This window comes from Salmo trutta, chromosome 1, assembly GCF_901001165.1.
Source record: "Salmo trutta chromosome 1, fSalTru1.1, whole genome shotgun sequence".
NCBI lineage: Eukaryota > Metazoa > Chordata > Actinopteri > Salmoniformes > Salmonidae > Salmo > Salmo trutta.
The window spans coordinates 44,737,240-44,762,822 of NC_042957.1; the positions used below are offsets into that span (position 1 = coordinate 44,737,240).

Genomic DNA, 25,583 nt, shown 5'->3' on the forward strand with positions numbered 1-25,583 from the left:
TTTTGTAAACTCAGCTGCTGTAGTGATACCTCGCCAACTCAAAAGTGTATCTTGACAAAAGCTTTTCTGAGGCGAAACTACAGTAAGAGGAGCTGATGATTTTGAAGCAATTCAGTGCTCAGGGACTGAAAACTACTTATCCCATGATTCTAGCTGATGAGACCCAAAAGTGAGGCCTGATAAAGTGATCTTGAGACTTAGGAGTTCTATTTACCCATGCGCCCCCCCCCCCCCAACCCACCTCCTTGACAAGTCTTATCATCCCTACCCATCTGTCAACCTCTGCTTTAGTTTTAACAGTCCGGGTTTGCAGAAAGGTTTTGAGACAAATCAGCTTCTCTGTCCCACACCCTCCCCCCCGCCCTCTGTACTCCCTTCCCCTTCATCCTGGACCTGTGGCTAGTTCTTATCATCCTTCTTCTCTTCCTCCTCGGTGGGGTAGGAGTGCCATGTCAGACGCTCCTCGTAGAAGGAGATGACCACCTGTGGACATTTAATGTTGGCCTCCTTGGCCGGCACCAGGTCAGCCTCATCACTATTCTTCCTGTGGAGAAATAATTTAAGGGTGAAGCCACTTCAATCAGTTATGTCCCACTTTTTTTGGAGGGGATAACTAGTATTTGACAAATCTTCCACTCTCCTAGTACCGTATAGCGAAAAGTGTCAAAATTTCCAATGCAGCCCAGAACTCACCACTTCATGAGGAACATCAGCTCTCCACTGGAGTCTGTGGCTCCAATGATCCGTTCGGGGTCAAGACCACGAGCAAAGCCTCTGGGCTTCTCTGCCTGAAAGAGTGATGGATAAGGAGAGAAGGTTCAGTACAGGGCTACATTCACGGTCTATAGTATCAGGCATGTTCTTTAATATTGAAACCAAGTACAGGCTCTCACCTCATCTTTCCTCTTCTTGGGCCTGCCTTCTTCACCCCCTGCCTCTGTGTCAGACTCGCCAGCTTTCCTCTTGCCACCAGACTCTTTCTTGAAACTTTCTTTTTTGTTATGATGATTCTGCATGTACTCCGCAATCAGGTCAGGGCAATCCAGGTTGTCCTGCGGTTCCCATGTATTGTCCTCACTGTGGTAAACAAATACAGGTTCATTAAAAAGGCTACAACAGCTTGAATTTCCAAAATAAGACACTACCTGTAAAAGGACAATTTATACCTGGGCTACAACCATCAGATTCGGTTCCAAACCCCCCAGAACCAACTGATTGAAAATTCCCCAGCCCATGGACCAACTAACAATTGAGATCATTCCGATGTGGTCGTAATAGCACATGAAAAAAAAGGGGGCAAGGCCCGAGGTGGCAGGACTACCACCGCAACACTGGAAGACTAAGTAGTAAGACAGACGGATGCCAAATGTACAGCAGCTGAAGACCAACCAAGTCCATCTCTGTCTCACCATGGACCAGAGAAAGATGGAAATGTTTGTAATGGCTATTGACTTTTTGTAGAACGACGAGAGCAACAACAACCAACCAAAGGAAAGAAGAAGAAAGAAAAATTAAAAAAAGAACTTGACCCAAGGTTTAGTTTTGTGATTTCACTCAATGGTTCAAATAATCCTAGAATTAGGTAGCAGGCCTTGGGCAGACGTTTTCATTTTATTTAAGTCAGTTAAGAATGAATTATTATTTACAATGACGGCCTACCCCGGCCAAACCCTAAACCAGACGACGCTGGGCCAATTGTGCGCAGTGCTATGGGACTCCCAATCACGGCCGGTTGTGATACAGCCTGGAATCGAACCAGGGTCTGTAGTGAGGCCTTTAGCACTGATATGCAGTGCCTTAGACCACTGCGCCACTCGGGAGCCCACTGATGCAGTGCCAAGCCCAAAGAGTAGGGCCCTATAAAATCTGCGATATGGAGAAGCAGGACAGAATCACAGAATCCAGATATTAAAATGGAATTCAACAATATTCAAACATGTATTGAACTTTGTTGATGTCCTATCATTTAGAAAATGTATTTTCCCAAGATTATAATATGATGAACTAAAAGCATAAGGGATTCATATTTTCCTTTAACTTTGAAGAGGCAATGGTCCGGGAATGCCCCTGTGTCTACCACATAGCCATTAGCGGTGATGCTAACTACAACGGATAGATGGAAAGGCTTTCCCAAAAACCTTCTCAATTAAATGTTTACTACAAAGTAGTCTATGCCTACCTGGAAGAATTATTATTTGCATCAATCCAGTGGTGATTTGTTTAACAAATCTAAAATCATGTGTGCTACAGGTCTCTTGCTGGTGCCAGCCTGCACACGTGAATATAATAAAGGGTATCTACACCCAAAAATGACAATTTTTCCCAGACCTCAAAGGGGTCTGCGGGTGTGGTTTAAGCACTGTTGTGGACTTACAACATCCAATTTTGTTCTATATAAAAATTGGGGGAAAAACTAACTGAATTAGGCAATTTTATAGGGCCCTAAAGGAGCATAAGCAAACTTGTGTAGGGAGCTGGAATTGGGTGATGTACCCCAGTTCCATAATCTTTCCCGGAACAATTCCGTAAGCTAGTGGAGTTGGTGGCCCCTCTAAATCAGGACGCAAGACACAAATTTCAAGGACAGCATTTCTGCGATTCCTGGCAACTGGTGAGCAATAGCTAACCTATTTTTTCAATGTTGATATTAGATGGTCATCATGACAATGAGACAACCATGAAGACAAGTAAGGGAAGACCCCCATGAAATGGACAAAAATGAATGGCATCTTACTGGCGTTGGGCGAACCATATACACAATCGCAAATACCACAAATAAACGGCAGTTCTTCAAAAACATATTGCAAGCGGAACATGGCATATGCCAAGTGTCATACTCCAAAAATCCCAAATGTGGCGAGTGCGCTCCACCGTAGATTTTCCATATGGGAAATGGTCACAAAGTCAGGTCCCAATGGTGACATTTTCAAAATCTCAAAATAAATTCAAACTTTTAAAACCTCATAGCTCTTTCAGAACTGTTTTTCACCCCCCCCAAAAAAAATATTTTGATTAATTATACATATGTAGTAACTTTCTGGAAATACATTTGTCTTATTTTATTGAGTTGTTCCATAAGGCCCATGTTTTGTCCATTTGCCATATATGATCATAGGAAGTTGGATTCCGAACCCAAAAGTTAGTGAACCATGTCCAAATGGCATAAGAAATGTCCAAATGGCATACATACTGACCAAATGATAGATCATTATGTTAAGCCCTGAATCAACCAGAAGGTCCATTTGTCATGTTTGATCATAGGAGGTAAGAATTTCTCGATGTCGATTCAGCATGTCCGTGGGAAGTCCTTATGAATGTGCAATGGACACTGTCAACTTGCAGAAGAGCATGGTCACACTGACAATATAGCATATGTGTAATGGACACTGTCCAATCGCTCGTTGGTGTTGATTTCAGCCTGTCCATTTGGTGATATTAAATCCCTCATTTGTACATTTCCAATTGTACCATCACGAATTGGACATGCTGCAGAAATGCCCAATTGACTGGCTTGTTGAATTAGGGATGGCCGAGCAGTGATAGTGGTTCCTCTCCATCGCTCGTTGGTGTTGATTTCTGCCTGTCCATTTGGTGATGGTAAATCCCTCAGTAAATCCCTCATTAAGATGGCGTGGCAGTCTGAAGTGCGTTTTGTCTTGTCACATCATGTCCCGTTGTAAATATAGTTTTCCTTGTATTTTTTCATATATATTTTAATCTCACTTCCCATCTACAGACTGAATATACTCTCCTGCAACCCACCTCACCCAATGTGGTACAGTTCTGCTATTTTTAGACTTTAGAACCGGAATCCCCATCAGAGGCTAGCCAGCTAACTAGCTACAAGCTAGTAGTAAGTTAGCCACTGCTAGCGGACTTCACCGTTAACTCAGACAACAGCCAGCCTCAGCTCGGTCAATACCTGCCAGTCTGCACAGCGCAATATCAACCCAGAGCATATCGGACTGCTTTTCTCTACCACATCTCCAGATTCCTACCGCAAGCTCTGGACCATTACACTGGATCTTCGCAGCTAGCTAACTGCAATCCGAGTGGCTACTCCTGGCTAACGTCTCTGTCCCGAAGAAAGCACCAGTTAGCCTTGAGCTAGCCTCTAGCTAGTCCCAACTAGCCCCCAGCCCTGCCCAATATGCCTTAGATAGCCCTTTTGTCCCACCCCCCACACATGCAGTGACCTCACCTGGCTTAACAGGTGCCTCTAGAGACAAAATCCACTCTCTAATCGTCACTCAATGCCTAGGTTTACCTCCACTGTACTCACATCCTACCATACCCTTATCTGTACATTAAATCTATTCTTCTGTGCCCAGAAATCTGCTCATTTTACTCTCTGTTCCGAACGCACTAGACGACCAGTTCTTATAGCCTTTAGCGGTACCCTTATCCTACTCCTCCTCTGTTCCTCTGGTAATGTAGAGGTTAATCCAGGCCCTGCAGCCCCCAGCACCACTCCCATTCCCCAGGTGCTCTCATTTGTTGACTTCTGTAATCGTAAAAGCCTTGGTTTCATGCATGTTAACATTAGAAGCATCCTCCCTAAGTTTGTTTTATTCACTGCTTTAGCACACTCTGCCAACCCTGATGTCCTAGCCGTGTCTGAATCCTGGCTTAGGAAGCCCACCAAAAATCCTGACATTTCCATCCCCAACGACAACATTTTCCAACAAAATAGAACTGCCAAAGGGGGCAGAGTTGCAATCTACTGCAGAGTTCTGTCATTACTATCCAGGTCTGTGCCCAAACAATTCGAGCTTCTACTTTTAAAAATCCACCATTCCAGAAACAAGTCTCTCACTGTTGCCGCTTGTTATAGACCCCCCTCAGCCCCCAGCTGTGCCCTGGACAGCATATGTGAATTGATTGCCCCACCATCTATCTTTAGAGTTCGTACTGTTAGGTGACATAAACTGGGATATGCTTAACACCCCGGCCGTCCTTCAACCTAAGCAAGATGCCCTCAATCTCACACAAATGATCAAGGAACCTACCAGGTACAGCCCTAAATCCGTAACCATGGGAACCCTCATAGATATCATCTTGCCCAACTTGCCCTCTAAATACATCTCTGCCATCTTCAACCAGGATCTCAGCAATCACTGCCTGCGTCCGTAATGGGTCCGCAGTCAAACGACCACCCCTCAGCACTGTCAAACGCTCACTAAAACACTTCAGCAAGAAGGCCTTTCTAAATCGACCTGGCCTGGGTATCCTGGAAGGATATTGACCTCATCCCGTCAGTTGAGGATGCCTGGTTGCTCTTCAAAAGTGCTTTCCTCACCATCTTAAATAAGCATGCGCCATTCAAAAAATGTAGAACTAAGAACAGATATAGCCCTCGGTTCACCTCAGACTTGACTGCCCTTGACCAGCACAAAAACATCCTGTGGCATTCTGCATTAGCATCGAATTGGCCCCGCGACATGCAACTTTTCAGGGAAGTCAGGAACCAATATAAACAGTCAGTTAGGAACGCCAAGGATAGCTTTTTCAAACAGGAATTTGCATCCTGTAGCACTAATTCCAGAAAGTTTTGGAACACTGAAGTCCATTGGGAATAAGAGCACCTCCTCCCAGCTGCCCACTACACTGAGGCTAGGAAACACTGTCACCACCGATAAATCTATGATTATCGATAATTGCAATAAGCATTTTTCTACGGCTGGCCATGCTTTCCACCTGGCTACCCCTATCCTGGCCAATAGCTCTAAACCCCCCTGCAGCAACTTGTCCAAGCCCCACCACACGTAAATCGGCAGGGGCGGCAGGGTAGCCTAGTGCTTAGAGCATTGGACTAGTAACCGAAAGGTTGCAAGTTCGAATCCCCGAGTTGACAAGGTGCAAATCTGTCGTTCTGCCCCTGAACAAGGCAGTTAACTTCTTTGGGATAGTTGACAGTATTTTCACGGCCGGATAAAAAACGTACCCGATTTAATCTGGTTACTACTCCTGCCCAGAAACTAGAATATGCATATAATTAGTAGATTTGGATTGAAAACACTCTAAAGTTTCTAAAACTGCTTGAATGGTGTCTGTGAGTATAACAGAACTCAGATGGCAGGCCAAAACCTGAGAAGATTCCATACAAGAAGTGCCCTGTCTGACAATTTGTTGTCCTTCTGTTGCATCTCTAGCGAAAATACAGCATCTGTGCTGTAACGTGACATTTTCTAAGGCTTCCATTGGCTCTCCAAAGCCGCCAGAAAGTGGAATGGGGTGTCTGCTGTCTCTGGGCGAAGAACAGCAGGAGAATTTGTGAGTGGTCAGCCTGGGGACAGTCAGCCTGGGGACAGTTGTATTCATTCAGCCTTTGAATGAATACAACGTTGCCCGGTTGGAATATTATTGCTATTTTACGAGAAAAATAGCATAAAAATTGATTTTAAACAGCGTTTGACATGCTTCTACGTATGGTAATGGCATATTTTGAATTTTTTTGTCACGAAATGTGCTCACGCGTCACCCTTCGGATAGTGACCTGAACGCAAAAACAAAACGGAGGATATTTGAACATAACTATGGATTATGTTTAACCAAAACAACATTTGTGGTTGAAGTAGAAGTCCTGGGAGTGCATTCTGACGAAGAACAGCAAAGGTAATCCAATTTTTCTACTAGTAATTCTGAGTTTACTGAGCCTCGATGTTGGCGAGTGTCTGTTTAGCTAGCCTTGATGGCCGAGCTATCTACTCAGAATATTGCAAAATGTGCTTTTGCTGAAAAGCTATTTTAAAAACTGACACCGCGATTGCATAAAGGAGTTCTGTATCTATAATTCTTTATATAATTGTTATGTATTTTGTAAACGTTTATCAAGAGTCATTTAGTAAATTCACCGGAAGTTTTTGGTGTATATGCTAGTTCTGAACGTCACGTGCTAATGTAAAAAGCTGGTTTTTGATATAAATATGAACTTGATTGAACAAAACATGCATGTATTGTATAACATAATGTCCTAGGAGTGTCATCTGATGAAGATCATCAAAGGTTAGTGCTGCATTTAGCTGTGTTTTGGGTATTTATGGCATATATGCTAGCTTGAAAAATGGCTGTGATTATTTCTGGCTGGGTACTCTCCTAACATAATCTAATGTTTTGCTTTCGCTGTAAAGCCTTTTTGAAATCGGACAATGTGGTTGGATTAACGAGAGTCTTATCTTTCAAATGGTGTAAAATAGTCATATGTTTGAGAAATTGAAGTTATAGCATTTTTAAGGTTTTTGTATTTCGCGCCACTCGATTCCACTGGCTGTTGACTAGGTGGGACGATTTTGTCCCACATACCCGAGAGAGGTTAAGTTAGTTTTGCCAATTTAATTAATATTCAAATGTATTGTACCCACAATTCGGCATGTTGCTGCCACTTGTACAATATTCTGTTGAAAAATAGTCAACAACCATTCTCTCTCAGGTACATGTTTCTATATGTGGACATTGGCTGTAATGGTATGGTCTCTGATGTATTTTAGCAAATGTATTAAAAATAAAAAACAGATATACCTTATTTACATAAATAATCAGACCCTTTGCTATGAGACTTGAAATTGAGCTCAGGTGCATCCTGTTTCCTTTGATCGTCCTTGAGATGTTTCTACAACTTGGAGTTCACCAGTGGTAAATGCAATTGATTGGACATGATTTGGAAAGGCACACACCTGTCTATATAATGAATGTCAAAGCAGAAACCAAGCCATGAGATCGAAGGAATTGTCCATAGAGCTCCGAGACAGGATTGTGTTGAGGCACAGATCTGGGGAAGGGTACCAAAACATTTCTGCAGCATTGAAGGTCCCCAAGAGCATCCTTAAATGGAATCAGTTTGGAACCACCAAGATTTTTCCCAGGGCTGGCCGCCTGGCCAAACTGAGCAATTGGGAGAGAAGGGCCTTGGTCAGGGAGGTGACCAAGAACCCGATGGTCACACTGACTTAGCTCTAGTGTTCCTCTGTGGAGATGGGAGAGCATTCTAGAAGGACAAGCATCTCTGCAGCACTCCACCAATTAGGCCTTTATGATAGAGTGGCCAGACGGAAGGCAACCCTCAGTAAAAGACACGACAGCCAGCTTGGAGTTTGCCAAAAGGCAACTAAAGACTCTCAGACCATGAGAAAAAAGATTCTCTGGTCTGATGAAACCAAGATGTAACTTTTTGGCCTGAAAGCCAATCATCACATCTGGAGGAAAACTGGCACCATCCCTATGGTGAAGCATGGTCGTAGCAGCATCATGCTGTGGGGATGTTTTTCAGCAGCAGGGACTGGGAGACTAGTAAGGACCGAGGGAAAGATGAACGGAGCAAGGTACAGAGAGATCCTTGATGAAAACCTGCTACAGAGTGCTCAGGCCCTCAGACTGGAGTGGAGGTTCACCTTCTAACAGGACAACAACCCTAAGCACACAGCCAAGACAATGCACGTATGGCTTCGGGGCAAGTCTCTGAATGTCCTTGAGTGGCCCAGCAAGAACTTGGACTTGAACATCTCTTGAGAGACCTGAAAATGGTGCATGAGGAGATGGCTTACGCTTTACGGTCTCCTAAGGAATGGTGCTTTTAAGTGTGTTTTTCGCATTATTTGTAACTTATTTTGTACGTAATGTTTCTGCCACTCTCTCTTATGACCGAAAAGAGCTTCTGGATATCTGGACAGCGATTACTCACCTCGTACTGGAAGAACATTTTCTCTTTAACGAGTCGACACAAAGGATTTACTTCAGACACCCGACAAGGCCCTCATCCTAATCATTCGCAGGAGAAAGAGACGGAGATATCAGTGACGTAGTTCGGGGTGCCTTGTAAGGATCCGACGGCGAGTGAGTAATCTGCCTTTACCATCAGTCCTACTAGCCAACGTTCAGTCATTGGATAATAAAATAGACGAACTACGATCACGTATATTCTACGAAGGAGACATTAAAAACTGCAATGTCCTAAGTTTCACTGAGTCGTGGCTGAACGACAACATGAATAACATACAGCTGGCAGGTTTTACGCTGCATCGGCAAGATTTAACAGCCACCTCTGGTAAGGCAAGGGGTGGCGGTCTATGTATATTTTAAACAACAGCTGGTGCACGAAATCTAATAGTAAGGAAGTCTTGAGGTTTTGCTCACCTGAGGTAGAGTATCTCATGATAAGCAGTAGCCCACACTATCTACCAAGAGAGTTCTCATCTATATTCTTCGTAGCTGTCTATTCACCACCACAAACCAATGCTGGCACCAAGACCACACTCAATGAGCTGTATAAGGCCATAAAGCAAACAGGAAAACGCTCATCCAGAGGCGGCGCTCCTAGTGGCCGGGGACTTTAATGCAGGGAAACTTAAATCAATTTTACCAGCATGCAAAATGTGCAACCAGAGGGAAAACATTTCTAAACCACCTTTACTCCACACACAGAGACGCATATAAAGCTCTCACTCGCCGTCCATTTGTCAAATCTGACCATAATTCTACCCTCCTGATTCCTGCTTTCAAGCAAAAACAAAAAAGCAGGAAGCACCAGTGACTCAGTCAATAAAAAAAGTGGTCAGATCAAGCAGATGCTAAGTTACAGGACTATTTTGCTTGCACAGACTTGAATATGTTCCGGGATTCTTCCTATGCTATTGAGGACATCAGTCACCACATCAGTCACTGGCTTCATCAATAAGTCCGTCGAAGACGTCGTCCCCACAGTGACTGTACGTACATACCCCAACCAGAAGTCATGGATTACAGGCAACATCCGCACTAAGCTAAAGGGTAGAGCTGCCGCTTTCAAGGAGCGGGACTCTAACCTGGAAACTTATAAGAAATCCCGCTATGCCATCCTACAAAACCATCAAACAGGCAAAAGCATCAATACAGAACTAAGATTGAATGGTACCACACCGGCTCCGATGCTTTCCGGATGTGGCAGGACACGCAAACTATTACAAACTAAAAAAGGGAAGTACAGCCGCAAGCTGCCCAGTGACACAAGCCTACCAGACGAGCTAAATGACTTCTATGCTCGCTTTGAGGCAAGCAAAACTGAAACATGCATGAGAGCATCAGCTGTTTTGGACAACTGTGTGATCACGCTCTCCGTAGCCGATGTGAGTAAGACCTTTAAACGGGTCAACATTCACAAGGGCGCAGGGCCAGACAGGTTATGGATACGTGTACCCAGAGCATGCACTGACCAACTGGCAAGTGTTTTCACTGACATTTTCAACCTGTCCCTGACCGAGTCTATAATATCAACATGTTTCAAGCAGACCACATTTTTACATTTACATTTTAGTCATTTAGCAGATGCTCTTATCCAGAGCAACTTACAGTAGTGAATGCATACATTTCATATTTTCTCCGTACTGGTCCCCGTGGGAATCGAACCCACAGCCCTGGCGTTGCAAACACCATGCTCTACCAACTGAGCCACATGGGACCATAGTCCCTGTGCCCAAGGACACTAAGGGAACCTGCCTATATTACTACTGACCCATAGCATTCACGTCTGTAGCCATGGAGTGCTTTGAAAGGCTGGTCATGGCTCACAACACCATTATCCCAGAAACCCTAGACCCACCACAACTTGCATACCGCCACAACAGATCCACAGATGATGCAATGTCTATTGCACTCCACACTGCCCTTACCCACCTGGACAAGTGCAACACCTATGTGAGAATGCTATTCATTGAGCAGCAGCTGAAAAATGAGCTCCTACAAATTTTGAAATTTACATGGTTTTTAGAGTGAAGTACATCGGAAAAAAGCAAAAGAAAACTGCAAGACTGAATAGGAGAAAAAACAAGCAACAAACAAAGAAGATACTTTTTTCAAAAGCCTAACTATTTTTCATACAATTGTAGTTATCTTAGCTAGCTGAATTGTTTACCAGTTGCTAAGCAGTTGCTAGGGACTCTTTTGGAAGAAGCTAGCTAGCTAACGAAGAATAACAAAGAATATCTAGTTAACAGAAGAAAAGAAAGAGAAAATCAGGACAGAAGAAAAAGGATATCAAAGTGAAACAGTTCTCTAAAGACACAAGAGACAATAATACAAGAAACAACACTTCTGTAGCTTGTCAACTATGTGTCTGTCTATCCCTGTTCTCTCCCCTCTACACAGGCCATACAAACGCTTCACACCGCGTGGCCGCTGCCACTCTATCCTGGTGGTCCCAGCGCGCACGACCCACGTGGAGTTCCAGGTCTCCTGCTCAAACCTTCTCCAACCTATCTCCTGATTCTGCCTCCTCAACCCTCCTCTCCTCCCTTTCTGCATCCTTTGATTTTCTCTGTCCCCTATCCTCCAGGCCGGCTCGGTCCTCCCCTCCTGCTCCGTGGCTCGACGACTCACTGCGAGCTCACAGAACAGGGCTCCGGGCAGCCGAGCGGAAATGGAGGAAAACTCGCCTCCCTGCGGACCTGGCATCCTTTCACTCCCTCCTCTCTACATTCTCCTCTTCTGTCTCTGCTGCTAAAGCCACTTTCTACCACTCTAAATTCCAAGCATCTGCCTCTAACCCTAGGAAGCTCTTTGCTACCTTCTCCTCCCTCCTGAATCCTCCTCCCCCTTCCCCCCCTCCTCCCTCTCTGTGGATGACTTCGTCAACCATTTTGAAAAGAAGGTTGACGATATCCGATCCTCGTTTGCTAAGTCAAACGACACCGCTGGTCCTGCTCACACTGCCCTACCCTGTGCTTTGACCTCATTCTCCCCTCTCTCTCCAGATGAAATCTCGCGTCTTGTGACGGCCGGCCGCCCAACAACCTGCCCACTTGACCCTATCCCCTCCTCTCTTCTCCAGACCATTTCCGGAGAACTTCTCCCCTACCTCACCTCGCTCATCAACTCATCCTTGACCACTGGCTACGTCCCTTCCGTCTTCAAGAGAGCGAGAGTTGCACCCCTTCTGAAAAAACCTACACTCGATCCCTCCGATGTCAACAACTACAGACCAGTATCCCTTCTTTCTTTTCTCTCCAAAACTCTTGAACGTGCCGTCCTTGGCCAGCTCTCCCTCTCTCAGAATGACCTTCTTGATCCTAATCAGTCAGGTTTCAAGACTGGGCATTCAACTGAGACTGCTCTTCTCTGTGTCACGGAGGCTCTCCGCACTGCTAAAGCTAACTCTCTCTCCTCTGTTCTCATCCTTCTAGACCTATCTGCTGCCTTTGATACTGTGAACCATCAGATCCTCCTCTCCACCCTCTCCGAGTTGGGCATCTCCGGCGCGGCCCACGCTTGAATTGCGTCCTACCTGACAGGTCGCTCCTACCAGGTGGCGTGGCGAGAATCTGTCTCCGCACCACGCGCTCTCACCACTGGTGTCCCCCAGGGCTCTGTTCTAGGCCCTCTCCTATTCTCGCTATACACCAAGTCACTTGGCTCTGTCATATCCTCACATGGTCTCTCCTATCATTGCTATGCAGACGACACACAATTAATCTTCTCCTTTCCCCCTTCTGATAACCAGGCGGCGAATCGCATCTCTGCATGTCTGGCAGACATATCAGTGTGGATGCCGGATCACCAACTCAAGCTGAACCTCGGCAAGACGGAGCTGCTCTTCCTCCCGGGGAAGGACTGCCCGTTCCATGATCTCGCCATCACGGTTGACAACTCCCTTGTGTCCTCCTCCCAGAGTGCTAAGAACCTTGGCGTGATCCTGGACAACACCCTGTCGTTCTCCACTAACATCAAGGCGGTGACCCGATCCTGTAGGTTCATGCTCTACAACATTCGCAGAGTACGACCCTGCCTCACACAGGAAGCGGCGCAGGTCCTAATCCAGGCACTTGTCATCTCCCGTCTGGATTACTGCAACTCGCTGTTGGCTGGGCTCCCTGCCTGTGCCATTAAACCCCTACAACTCATCCAGAACGCCGCAGCCCGTCTGGTGTTCAACCTTCCCAAGTTCTCTCACGTCACCCCGCTCCTCCGCTCTCTCCACTGGCTTCCAGTTGAAGCTCGCATCCGCTACAAGACCATAGTGCTTGCCTACGGAGCTGTGAGGGGAATGGCACCTCCATACCTTCAGGCTCTGATCAGGCCCTACACCCAAACAAGGGCACTGCGTTCATCCACCTCTGGCCTGCTGGCCCCCCTACCTCTGAGGAAGCACAGTTCCCGCTCAGCCCAGTCAAAACTGTTCGCTGCTCTGGCACCCCAATGGTGGAACAAGCTCCCTCACGACGCCAGGACAGCGAAGTCAATCACCACCTTCCGGAGACACCTGAAACCCCACCTCTTTAAGGAATACCTGGGATAGGATAAAGTAATCCTTCTAACCCCCCCCCCTTAAAAGATTTAGATGCACTATTGTAAAGTGGTTGTTCCACTGGATATCATAAGGTGAATGCACCAATTTGTAAGTCGCTCTGGATAAGAGCGTCTGCTAAATGACTTAAATGTAAATGACTACAGCTCAGCATTCAACACCATAGTGCCCTCAAAGCTCATCACAAAGCTAAGGACCCTGGGACTAAACACCTGTCTCTGCAACTGGATCCTGGACTTCCTGACAGGCCGCCCCCAGGTGGGAAGGGTAGGTAAAAACACATACTCTAAGCTGATCCTCAACACAGGGGCCCCTCAGTGGTGCGTGCTCAGTCCCCACCTGTAGTCCCTGTTCACTCATGACTGCACAGCCAGGCACGAATCCAACACCATCATTAAGTTTGCCGATGACACAACAGGCGTAGGCCTGATCACCGACAACGATGAGACAGCCTATAGGGAGGAGGTCAGAGACCTGTCCATGTGGTGCCAGGACAAAACCTCTCCCTCAACGTGATCAAGACAAAGGAGATGATTGTGGACTACAGGAAAAGGAGGACCGAGCACACATTCTCATCGACGGAGCTGTAGTGGAGCAGGTTGAGAGCTTCAAGTTCCTTGGTGTCCACATCACCAAACTATCATGGTCCAAACACACCAAGACAGTCGTGAAGTGGGCACGACAAAGCCTATTCCCCCTCAGGAGACTAAAAAGACTTGGCATGGGTCCTCAGATCTTCAAAAAGTTATACAGCTGCCCCATCGAGAACATCCTGACTGGTATGACAACTGCTCGGCCTCGACCGCAAGGCACTACAGAGAGGGTAGTGCGAACAGCTCAGTATACAACTGGGGCCAAGCTTCCTACCATCCAGGACCTCTATACCAGGCGGTGTCAGAGGAAGACCCTAAAAATTGTCAAAGACTCCAGCCACCCTAGTCATAGACTTCTCTCTGCTACCACACCAAGAGGTACCGGAGCACCAAGTCTAGGTCCAAAAGGATTAACAGCTTCTACACCCAAGCCATAGGACTCCTGAACAGCTAATCAAATGGCTACCCAGACTATTTGCATTGCCCCCCCCCTCCCCATCTTTAACACTGCTGCTACTCTGTTTATTATCTATGCATAGTCATTTTAACTCTACCTACATGTACATATTACCTCAACTAACCGGTACCCCTACATATAGCCCCGCTACTGTTAATTTACCGCTGCTCTTTAATTATTTGTTACTTCACACTTATTTTTCTTAAAACTGCATTGTTGGTTAAGGGCTTGGTAGGCATTTCACTGTGTTGTATTCGGCGCATGACAAATAACATTTGTTTTGAAATAGCTGTGCAGCAACACTCCCCATCTAACCTGACAGAGCTTGAGAGGATCTGCAGAGAAGAATGGGAGAAACTCTCCAAATACAGGTGTGCCAAGTTTGTAGCGTCATACCCAAGAAGACTTGAGGCTCTAAACGCAGCCAAAGGCGCTTCAACAAAGTACTGAGTAAAGCATTTGAATACTTATGTAAATGTGACATCAGTTTTTTATAAAATGTGCAAAATAAAAAAGTGCTTTGTCATTATGAGGTATGATGTGCAGATTGATGTGGGACATTTTTTTAAATCCATTTTAGAGTAAGGCTGTAACGTAACAAAATGTGGAAAAAGTCAAAGGTTCTGAATACTTTCCAAATGCACTGTACTTGCCAACCACTGGCAAGTGTTCCACACCACCACTTGTCTCAAGCTAGAGAGATTGGAGACCATTGTAGACCTTGAACAACATGCTCTGTGAGGAAAATGGCGACAACTCCTGTTGCATGGCAACAAGACCCCCAGCTACCCCAAGCGCCACTACCCCATAGGTACCAATAAAGAGATGCAAAATTATAATAAAATATGTAGGCAGGATTGTATGTAATGTATGATAATTTAATTTCTGTGACTGTAGCATTACAAGCATTAAGTCTTCACTCACTCTGAGAAGCCTTTCCATTTGAGCAGAAACTCCACGCGTCCCTTTACCACCCGTCGGTCCAGCACCTTCTCCACCACATATTCCTCCTCCTCTTCCTCTACCACCTCCTCCACTTTCTTCTTGGTCTGCTTCTTCCCTGCTGTTGCCGCCAACTTGACCTCTTCCTTGGGGGGCTCTGGTGAAGGGAAGGAGTGCAGAACAGTTTGGTTAGACTCCAAAGACTTTGTTCACGGCTATAAGCACCAATTATTATGGGCACACTTCACTATGGTCAGATTACACAGATGGGATTCGTCCCAAAATGTAGGATTCAAGTCCAAATCATCTGTTGGACTTGATTTGCCAATCAAAATACAAATGGTGGTCTTTTTTGCAATTAAGCAGCAGTGCCAGCATGGCAACCTTTGTACCTTTTTATCATCAACCCTGTTTGCCAACCCTTTCTTCATTACGGCTCATGGAAATGTATGCTGAGACAGGCTCTCTGATGTAGGTGTCAGTGTGCCTCAAGATCTCTGGCTCTGAATCACTAGCATCTGGCTGATCCACTTTCAAATTGGGTTTTTGTAACTCTGTAAATGTAACCAAACCATGGCAATGGGTTTCTGTATTCAAAGAGAGATCCTCCAACTGACCCTCATGGAACTGTTTTTAGAGGGAGTTAGATGAGCTTGGTATGCTCCTGGGGTAGTTTTAAAAGGTCCGGTATGGGGGACTGGACCCAAGGATTTAACATTTCAAGGACATACACTACTGTTCAAAAGTTTGGGGTCACTTAGAAATGTCCTTATTTTCCATGAAAATATACATGAAATTAGTTGCAAAATCAATAGGAAATATAGTCAAGACGTTGACAAGGTTATATATAATGATTTTTAATTGAAACAGTGTCCTTCAAACTTTGCTTTCATCAAAGAATCCTCCATTTGCAGCAATTGCAGCCTTGCAGAACTTTGGCATTCTAGTTGTCAATTAGTTGAGGTAATCTGTCGAGAATTCACCAGATGCACCTTCCACAAGTTGGATCGGCTTGATTTATTTTATTTTACCTTTATTTAACTAGGCAAGTCAGTTAAGAACAAATTCTTATTTTCAATGACGGCCTAGGAACTGCCTTGTTCAGGGGCAGAACGACAGATTTGTACCTTGTCAGCTCGGGGATTTGAACTTGCAACCTTTCGGTTACAAGTCCAACGCTCTAACCACTAGGCTACCCTGCTGCCCAGGTGGGCACTTCTTACGTACCATATGGTCAAGCTGCTCCCACAACAGTTCAACAGAGTTGAGATCCGGTGACTATGCTGGCCACTACATCATAGACAGAATACCAGCTGACTGCATCTTCTCTAAATAGTTCTTGCATAGTTTGGAGCTGTGCTTTGGGTCATTGTTCAGTTGTAGGAGGAAAATGGCTCCAATTAAGCGCCGTCCACAGGGCAAAATGGAGTGATAGCCTTCCTTCTTCAAGATCCCTTTAACCATGAACCATTCTCCCACTTTACAACCACCAAAGCACCCCCAGACCATCACATTTACTCCACCATGCTTGACAGATAGCGTCAAGCATCTTTTCATTTTTTCCACGTCTCATGAATGTTCTTCTTTGTGATCCGAACACCTCAAACTTAGATTTGTCTCTCCACAACACTTTTTTCCAATCGCCCTCTGTCAAGTGTCTGTTCTTTTACCCATCTTAAACTTATTTTTATTGGCCAGTCTGAGATATGGCTTTTTCTTTGCAACTATGCCTAGAAGACCAGCATCCCGGAGTCGCCTCTTCACTGTTGACGTTGAGACTGGTGTTCTGCGGGTACTATTTAATGAAGCTGCCAGCTGAGGACTTGTGAGGCATCTGTTTCTCAAACTAGACACTCTAATGTACTTATCCTCTACCTCGGTTGTGCTCCGGGGTCTCCCACTCCTCTTTCTATTCTGGTTAGAGCTAGTTTGCGCTGTTCTGTGAAGGGAGTAGTACACAGCGCTGTACGAGATCTTCCGTGTCTTGGCAATTTCTCGCATGGGATAGCCTTCGTTTCTCAGAACAAGAATAGACTGACGAGTTTCAGAATAAAATTCTTTGTTTCTGGCCATTTTGAGCCTGTAATCGAAACCAAATGCTGATGCTCCAGATACACAACTAGTCGAAAGAAGGCCAGTTTTATTGCTTCCTTAATCAACACAACAGTTTTCAGCTGTGCTAACATAATTGCAAAAGGGTTTTCTAATGATCAATTAGACTTTTAAAATGATAAACTTGGATTAGCTAACAGAATGTGCCATTGGAACACAGGCGTGATGGTTGCTGACAATGGGCATCTGTACTGCTATGTAGATATTCCATAAAAGAAAAACAGCTGTTTCCAGCTACAATAGTCATTTAGAACATTAACAATGTCTACAAAGTATTTCTGATCAATTTGATGTTATTTTAAATGGACAAAATGTTTTGCTTTTCTTTCAAAAACAAGGACATTTCTAAGTGACCCCAAACTTTTGAACGGTAGTGTACATACACTGCCACGGAGAGGGATGCACTATCATTGCTGATTTGAAGCCCAAATAGACATACAGGTTGGGCAATGGATAAGAGGTGTCACACAGCCAATGAAAGGTTTCGGTCACACTTTATTTGGATATTATCTGTGGAGCACCTACAGACGAACTATCAACAAACTACCTGTTGATAAGCAACTGCTTGGTAAGGTTAGGTTTAGAATAAGGGTTAGGGTAAAGGCTAGGTTTAGAGTTAGGATAAAGGTTTGGCAGGTAATTAGTTGAAATGTTACTGATAGTCTGTAGAGCATCTACAATTAGACTAGCCAAAAAAAAAGTGTTACCAATTTTTTGGAAACTATGGTCCACCTCTAGCTTGGACCATAGCATCAAAGAGCGGGTCTGCACCCTTGAAAAAGTAAAGGGCATGACCTATAAGATTCTTGGATATCTGAAAGAAGATGGACAAGATGGTGTTAAGGATGACGATCAAAGCAAACAGTCACAGATGAGTGCATAGTTGACGAATGCGTGCGTGTGTGTGTGTGTGTGTGTGTGTAGAGGGTGGACACAGTGCATATTACATATTAGGCTTGGGCACTATACCGTATACTGGGGTACTTGGAAAAAGCTATGGGATGGTTTTTCCAATACCGTCAATACTGTTTAAACTATTTATTTGAAATGTTTTAATAAATTGGAATATTTGTAGCTACTTAAGTAAATACCTGCAGTCAACTTCTGCAATACGTTAGATTTCAGCTGTCATATTATTATGAAGCTTACGTTAGGTCACAGTCATGTGATTTGTTTACAAGCACACAAAGAGAAGAGAGCGGAGCCTTGAGTCACTCACTGTTGTGCAGCATGCGCCAGGTGATCCAATTACAGTATGGAATTCACAGTTAAATGTTTGCCAGCTGGATATCTTATAACTATTAAGTTACCTGTCTAAATGTGCTAAATGCTCTGCAGTTGTGCATTTAGTTTGCTAATTTAGTAGCTAGTTCGCTATCTAGCTAAGTGGTTAGCTTCTTCCAAAATCAAGCATTCGCTTGGTAACAGCAGAGAACCCCCTCCGGGATCAAGAGCCTTGCTGGCTAATATTTGTTATTCGCGTGCAGCAAACTGAGTATCATTTTTGAGTTACTTGTAATAGTTTAGGTCAGAAACTATACAAAATGTTTGCAATGCCCTTGTTAGCATTTAGTTAGCATTCTCTATGGAATTTTAGATGTACTTTTTAGCATTGCTAACCTTCAGATTACCGAGTATCAGAGGTGTTTGAAAACATGGCCCCTTGTGTTCAGTGCCAGTATTATATCCCGGTATGGCACAAGGTCTGTATGAAGGTATGACAATCTGGATACCGCCCAAGCCTAGTACATATCCCCCTAATCTGGTGAAGGTGGGCAGCCAAGTAAGAGAGAATCCTCTGGAGGCCCCACAAAAAGATATTTGGAGGTAAATCCTCTTCTAGAGCGGAAAAGCTTGTTTAGGTTCCACCTCTGAAGAATGATGCAAGCAACGTTACATATTCACGAATTGGAGGTGAGAAGGAACGTAGAGGGAATAATCTCAATTGCATAACCCTCACGTCCTCATCTCCTTCTCAAAATCCTTCCCCTCTGACCTTATCCTCCAATGGGTTTTGAGAAGGAGACGAGGAGAGAGGACACGAGGATTATGCAATTGAGATCTTCCAGAGGGGATTTCCACGTGGAGTGGAAAAACATGACTGAAAAGTATTAGCACGTCATCTCATAGGGGAAACACACGGCATTGACACGGAAAATATCTGAAGTTATCACTTCAAGCCCAAATATATCATACTTTGACTAAAGCGACTGGCTTAAATCCTTCTGCAACATCATGGGTAAGCTACGGCATCGTCTTTTACCCCCCCCCCCCAAAAATGATTTCCGCTCGCGGGCATTTAAGTTCTGCCAAAGTTGGCCAGTCCACCCCCCACCCCTATGGCATTCATAAGACAGAAACAATAGATTACCGTTTGCATTAGTAGAAAGTTGGTCTACACCTTCAGTGGTAACACCAGTAGTAACACTGGGGGTCACATCGCTAGGGGGTTCTGTAGCGGTAGGCTCACTCATTTTCAGGCTGGGAGAAGGCAGTGGAACCAGCGGGTTCCTTGTCAACAGAGCTAAACAGGTTGAGAGGGGAGGGGGATTACATTAGGAAGGAGAGAATGGCATTGGTAAGGACAACACACGGCATCATCTCTCACAGTCAAATCGATTACTAACGTGTAATGCATGCATACCACTACAGCACAGATAGAACAATGAGACAGATGTTTCAGCGGATGTATACATGTGAAGCATCCAGTTGGCATTTCCACTCACCACCAAATATGGTGACCAGAGGAAGACCAGTGGTCGGCAGTGGGAGAAGATGGAGCGAGATGGATTTTGGCCGACATTCTGCTTATTTTCTCATCTATAAAACATTTGATCTCAATACAGTTCTGTGACCAAAACTACAATCTGTTACAAACAGAATGGACTAAGCTTTGTAAACTTTATCCTTCGCCAAAGTTTTAAATTCTGATCAGGACAAAATGTGTTATTGCATGCGCACTTCAGAGTAGGCGTTCCCTAACAGAAACATGCAAATACATGCTAGAACGCGCCAATAGGATCTCACTAGCTCGTGCTTGGCTCTACCCACCTCCTTGCTTGTTCTGCCTACTATGAATCATTTGCGCCTATTGGAAATAGGCTGTGGTCCATCTTGGGTTAGTTATAAAATAATCTTTGACTACAGTTCCTACTACAGGGTCAGTACTAAAACGCATGGAGTGGCGACATATTATGTTCCTATTAAAAAAGCTGGCATGCATTGATTGTACTGCATGTCTGCAACTAACGCAAACAAATACACAGAAAAACACGTATGACTAGAAGCCCTCTAGGTTTGTCATCACTACTTCCAGAAATATGTATGACTAGACAGTCTAAATGATGGTATACTGTTGGTGTGATTCCCAGAGGAGAGCCCTGGGGGTTGGTACCCGTCTAGAATACATGATCTAGGCAGGGGGTAGGGACTATACGAGTTCTTGAACATTCCACTGAGCTGTAGCCTTGATGTGGTGTAGACCAATGCACACCTACTAATATGTTTGGAAAGTTTAAAAATGTCAGAAGCATAATCATATCAATCAGACCAGCAATCACGCCGTCAAGTACATACAATTCCATGAGATTCAGCATGAAGGGGTCAAGCTTCAAATCTAGACATCAATGGACAGTTTTGCCACATACAGACAAATCAACTTGGGCACACAATCACTACAAACCACTGGTAAAAAACAAACATGGTGAGAACAAGAGAATGTCAGGAGGAGGAGGGGAGCACACAGACACCCTGATTCTTACCCTATGGAACACACAACACCAAGAAAACGCTTACCCCCACCCCTTCCTAACTCAACATTGGGGTAAGCAGGGGTAAAGCATCACTATCACACAAACACAAATGTATTAAAAACATAATTAAATAAGACATATCGTTTTTCAGTATCATCAAATATTGTGTAGGCTAAACAACGCATTTGAGTGCCAGCTTTGACGTGCAATTCAACAGTTTGTTTCAAAATGTAAGTAATTTCAAGAAGGTGATGATTTCTGATTCCATTGGGGTAGCATTAATTTTAGGTGCACGCTGCAGTTCAATGATGCGAATTTAGCCACTTGTAAATCGAAGCAAATATATTTGTCTCATAAGCAGTCCTTTCTTTGCTACAGCACGTTTCCTCTCTTTCATGAATAGCCAATTCGATGAGCCACATTCCTGCCTGAAAGGGGGTAATGAAATGTAGCAACCTAATCGTTTTCCTACTTCAATAATAACGGGCAATCACGCAGTGCAACAACGTAAAAGGGTCAAATACACGGGAAATGTAAAGGGCTACACACAATTGCAATGTATTTAACCAACCCGTTCACTATGCCATCAGACGTTCCCGTTTCACATGATGGTGCTAGGGGTTTTTCCCCCCCAGAGCACCTCGAAATGGAATGACTAGTCGTCCATGTTGACCTGAATCATAGCATGAGCAACCTACACGAACTTTGCGCGGAAAAACAATACAATTGAATACTCAAAACAGAATCCGCACGCAACAATGTAGCAAGATGCACATTGCCGTGTCAATATATTGGCCTATCGAGATATGTTTATCACACATTGTGCATTATAGGAGGTTAACACTGGGGGGACCGCTAAAGAGCAGAAGGCGATGGTGAAGTAACTAGCCACTTACCTTCACAGAGATTTGACTCCAATGAATGAATTGTCGGAAATCGAGATAATTTTATCAAATGAAAACTAGTATTATACCAATGGTTTATCTAAAAAAGAAAATGTATGTTGTGCTTATCTTATGTAAAGATCAGCTTGTAATATATTTTAAAAGGACACTCTTCTCGTTTTTGCGTAAAGCTATAGACAATAGCTATCCAGTGCCTCCCTCGTACCCGCCAACTCCGGCAAAGCGTGGCTACGCAACGTGTTATTGTATGGCACCATGGGAGATGAAGTCTTTAATAAACATGTTATTTTTCTTTCTTTCTTTTCTCTATTATAAACATATTATTCAGAGATGTTTGAGGATCTTTATTTTCCATGTTTAGTTATTGGTCAAGCATGCCAATGGGTAGAGCAATTACTTTACTTACAATGTCTTGTACTTGGTTCTATACTCTAGAATTTCAGGATTGATTCATGAATTTACCATAAAAAATGTATAATTTTAGAAAGACAGTAGTAATTCAAAATCCTATGATCAGTTGTGGAAGCCTGAACTCGTCTCCCCCCACCTTGCTCTCTATTCCTTTTGGCTGGTTAGCCTTCACTGACTTCAGCCAGTGAAAGAAAGGCGACTGACAGACTTTCCCTTCTTCTCCATTGCCAGATTTTTTTTTAACTGACTGCACTGACACTTGCATCATACATATTCTGAAGGTATAGCATCTTTGATGTCCTGACTGACAAACTGCTGTATGTGAAAACCCTCAGACCTCTGATGAAGATGTCACCCATGAGAGCTGCCATCTTCACCCTCTCTGTGTCCTCTGGGATATCATTAGAAGCATCCTGTTAATTTTTGTTGTTGTTGATTAATCATAATAGTTTACAGTCAATAGCCCAGACAAACAATGCTTCCAAAATGTGCATTCATTATGTTGTCATGTAAATCAAAAGGAACAGATGAAAAAACACAAAAGTAATGTTTAAAGGATTTAGAGCATGGCAGTGATGCGTACTAACAAAAGATCAGTAAAAAGCTTGCATTACCTGCACATGCACCAGTCAAAGTTTTGTTAAAAACAAGACTAGACTGCTGCAGAGCTTGTCCTTGAGGCTGACACTGTATCCAACGTGTTTGTGTGTGTGTGTGTGTGTGTGTGTGTGTGTGTGTGTGTGTGTGTGTGTGTGTGTGTGTGTGTGTGTGTGTGTGTGTGTGTGTGTGTGTGTGTGTGTGTGTGTTTGTGTGTGTGTGTGTGATATTATGATTTGTATCTCGAATGCACGAATCAAAGCCATTAAACAGGATCTTCTGCTCTCCCACATCTACAGTATGTGATCTTGTCAAAGCACATAGGGTCATATCCTCTTTGTTCCTTTGACACTGAAAATAAAGAGGTGTCCAACCATACCTGTACTTTTGGAATGGAAATGCAAATGCCTCTCCATTTCCCATCAAAACCATGAATTGAATCAATTGGATAGGATTGCATTAGAGGAGAAGGCATGAACTCACAGGTCTATAAGGGCAGGTGGACAGTATAATGTTTATTTGTTTATGTAGATCCCTAATTGATTTGACTGTGTGGCGAAGCGTTAAGTGTCAGGCAGGATGACAAGTGGTGTGATCATGTCCCCTGTCTCCTGAGGCTGAGTAACATATGTGTTCTTCAAACACATGAATACACACAACACACACACACACACATGCATGCAAACACACCTATTCCCCCTCCAAACACACATCTGCACCCCTACCCCCTTTTGCATGTACACAAACACATGCACACATACGGTGTCTGCATTAGGGGGGTCCCGAGTGGCTCACTTGGTAGAGCATGGTGTTTGCAACGCCAGGGTTGTGGGTTTGATTCCCACGGGGGACCAGTACGGGGGGAAAAGAAATGTATGAAATGTATGCATTCACTACTGTAAGTCGCTCTGGGTAAGAGCGTCTGTTAAATGACTAAAATGTAAATGTAAAATGTATTAGAAGTATGAGTAAGTGGGAAGAGGAAGGAGATGCAGAGGGAGAGAGGAGGGAGATGGGTAGGGGGAGGAGGACAGGGCAAACAACATGTTCAGCTTCATTAGCCAATAGCAACCCCTTTTAACAGGAAGCCCATTATTCACACAGGATCCCAAGTCAATTACAAGTAGGAAGGAGTTGACTTTCGTGGGAACTTTCAACAAACCCTAACTCTCATGGTACATGAAAAAAAATGATATAGTGGTCAAAGAACTGCTCCAATTGTCTGGTCCATGTCCTTAGTCTATGTAGTTGATGATTGTGTTTTAGTTAGTATTGCCAATTTTATATTCAAATGTAAGTTGCACTCACAAATCAGCATGTTGCTGCCACTTGCCACAATGTTCTGTCGAAAAACAGTAGAAAAGATAATATTCTCTATCTCTCTTCAACCAGCAATCTCAGTTCACAATAGAGGAAAGAAGTGAACAAAAATTGAAATAAGTTGTCAACAAACTGGGAGGAAACGATGACAAGGAAAAGTTTGAGCTCTTACTGAAAGAGGAGAGGATAACCGAGGTTGAGAGGGGTGAAGTCTACCCAAGTAGGATGAAAGAGGGTATAGAGAGAGAAGGGGTGAAGGGAGAGGTGGAAGAGGTGGGGAAGGAGGGAGGTGGATAAGGGGTGAGAGGGTCTCTCTCAGGTAATGTTGAGGAAAGAAACCTGATTGGGTTTTAGCGGAGAACAAAAGAGGAGAGCACACAGAATTCATCTTCTGTCTCTGCAGCATGATTGCTCTAATTACCCCATTACTCACTAGGACCAGTGGCCCTGTGGTATGGGGGGGGGGGGGCAGAGACAAAGAAGGGTAGATATAGAGAAACAGAGTAATAGGAAAAGAGAGAGTCAGATGAAGAGAGAAAAATAAAGACAGAGAAAGTGATGTGTTGTAGAAAAAAAAGTGTCTACAATCTACATACAGTGATAACAGCATGAGATCAACCTTTCAAGAGATGATGTGCTACCATTGGAATGATTATTATAATTAAGCAATAAGGACCGAGGGGGTGTGGTATGTTGCCAATATACCACAGCTAAATTCTTATGCGCGAAGTGGAGTGCCTGTATACAGCCCTTTGCCGTGTATATTGGCCATATACCACAAACCTCAGAGGTGCCTTATCGCTATATAAACTGGTTACCAACATAAATAGAACAGTAAACAAGTATTTTTGAATAGCAGTGGTATATTGTCCGATATACACACGGCTGAAATGCTGTTTCAGCATCAGAATGCTGAATCAAGGACCCATCTGTCACATGCTTCATAAACAATAGGTGTAGACTAACAGTGAAATGCTTACTTTCCAACAATGCATAGTTATATATATATATATATATATATATATATATATATAGAGAGAGAGAGAGAGAGAGAGAGAGAGAGAGAGAGAGAGAGAGAGAGAGAGAGAGAGAGAGAGAGAGAGAGAGAGAGAAATAGTAACATGAGGAATAAATACACAGTGAATACGGGGGACCAGTAAAAAGAAAAAAAATAAAGAAAAAAAATGTATGAAATGTATGCATTCACTACTGTAAGTCGCTCTG

General features: G+C 44.0%; 1 protein-coding gene across 2 annotated transcripts; it reads right to left on the reverse strand.

The window, feature by feature from the left end:
• LOC115196923 (chromobox protein homolog 1) lies at positions 1-22,238 on the reverse strand. 2 transcript variants are annotated; one of them, XM_029757952.1, is made up of 6 exons: positions 22,023-22,238; positions 19,746-19,898; positions 15,245-15,419; positions 894-1,077; positions 694-788; positions 1-544 (listed from the first exon to the last, which is right to left on the reverse strand). In XM_029757952.1, the coding sequence occupies exons 2-6, from the start codon at positions 19,846-19,848 to the stop codon at positions 400-402; spliced, it is 702 nt and encodes a 233-aa protein (XP_029613812.1). In that variant the 5' UTR covers positions 19,849-19,898; positions 22,023-22,238; the 3' UTR covers positions 1-399. The 2 variants fall into 2 exon arrangements, with proteins under 2 accessions (XP_029613812.1, XP_029613823.1); XM_029757963.1 differs by lacking the exon at positions 22,023-22,238 and adding an exon at positions 20,101-20,117.
• Between the last annotated feature and the right edge of the window lie 3,345 nt (positions 22,239-25,583).

Excerpts from the sequence above, each read along its gene's own strand:
- LOC115196923 (XM_029757952.1), bottom strand. The coding sequence starts at position 19,848 with ATGAGTGAGCCTACCGCTACAGAACCCCCTAGCGATGTGACCCCCAGT. Across the intron at positions 1,078-15,244 it reads AAATGGAAAGGCTTCTCAGA|TGAGGACAATACATGGGAAC; the intron begins GTGAGTGAAGAC and ends TGTTTACCACAG. Across the intron at positions 789-893 it reads CCAAGAAGAGGAAAGATGAG|GCAGAGAAGCCCAGAGGCTT; the intron begins GTGAGAGCCTGT and ends TCACTCTTTCAG.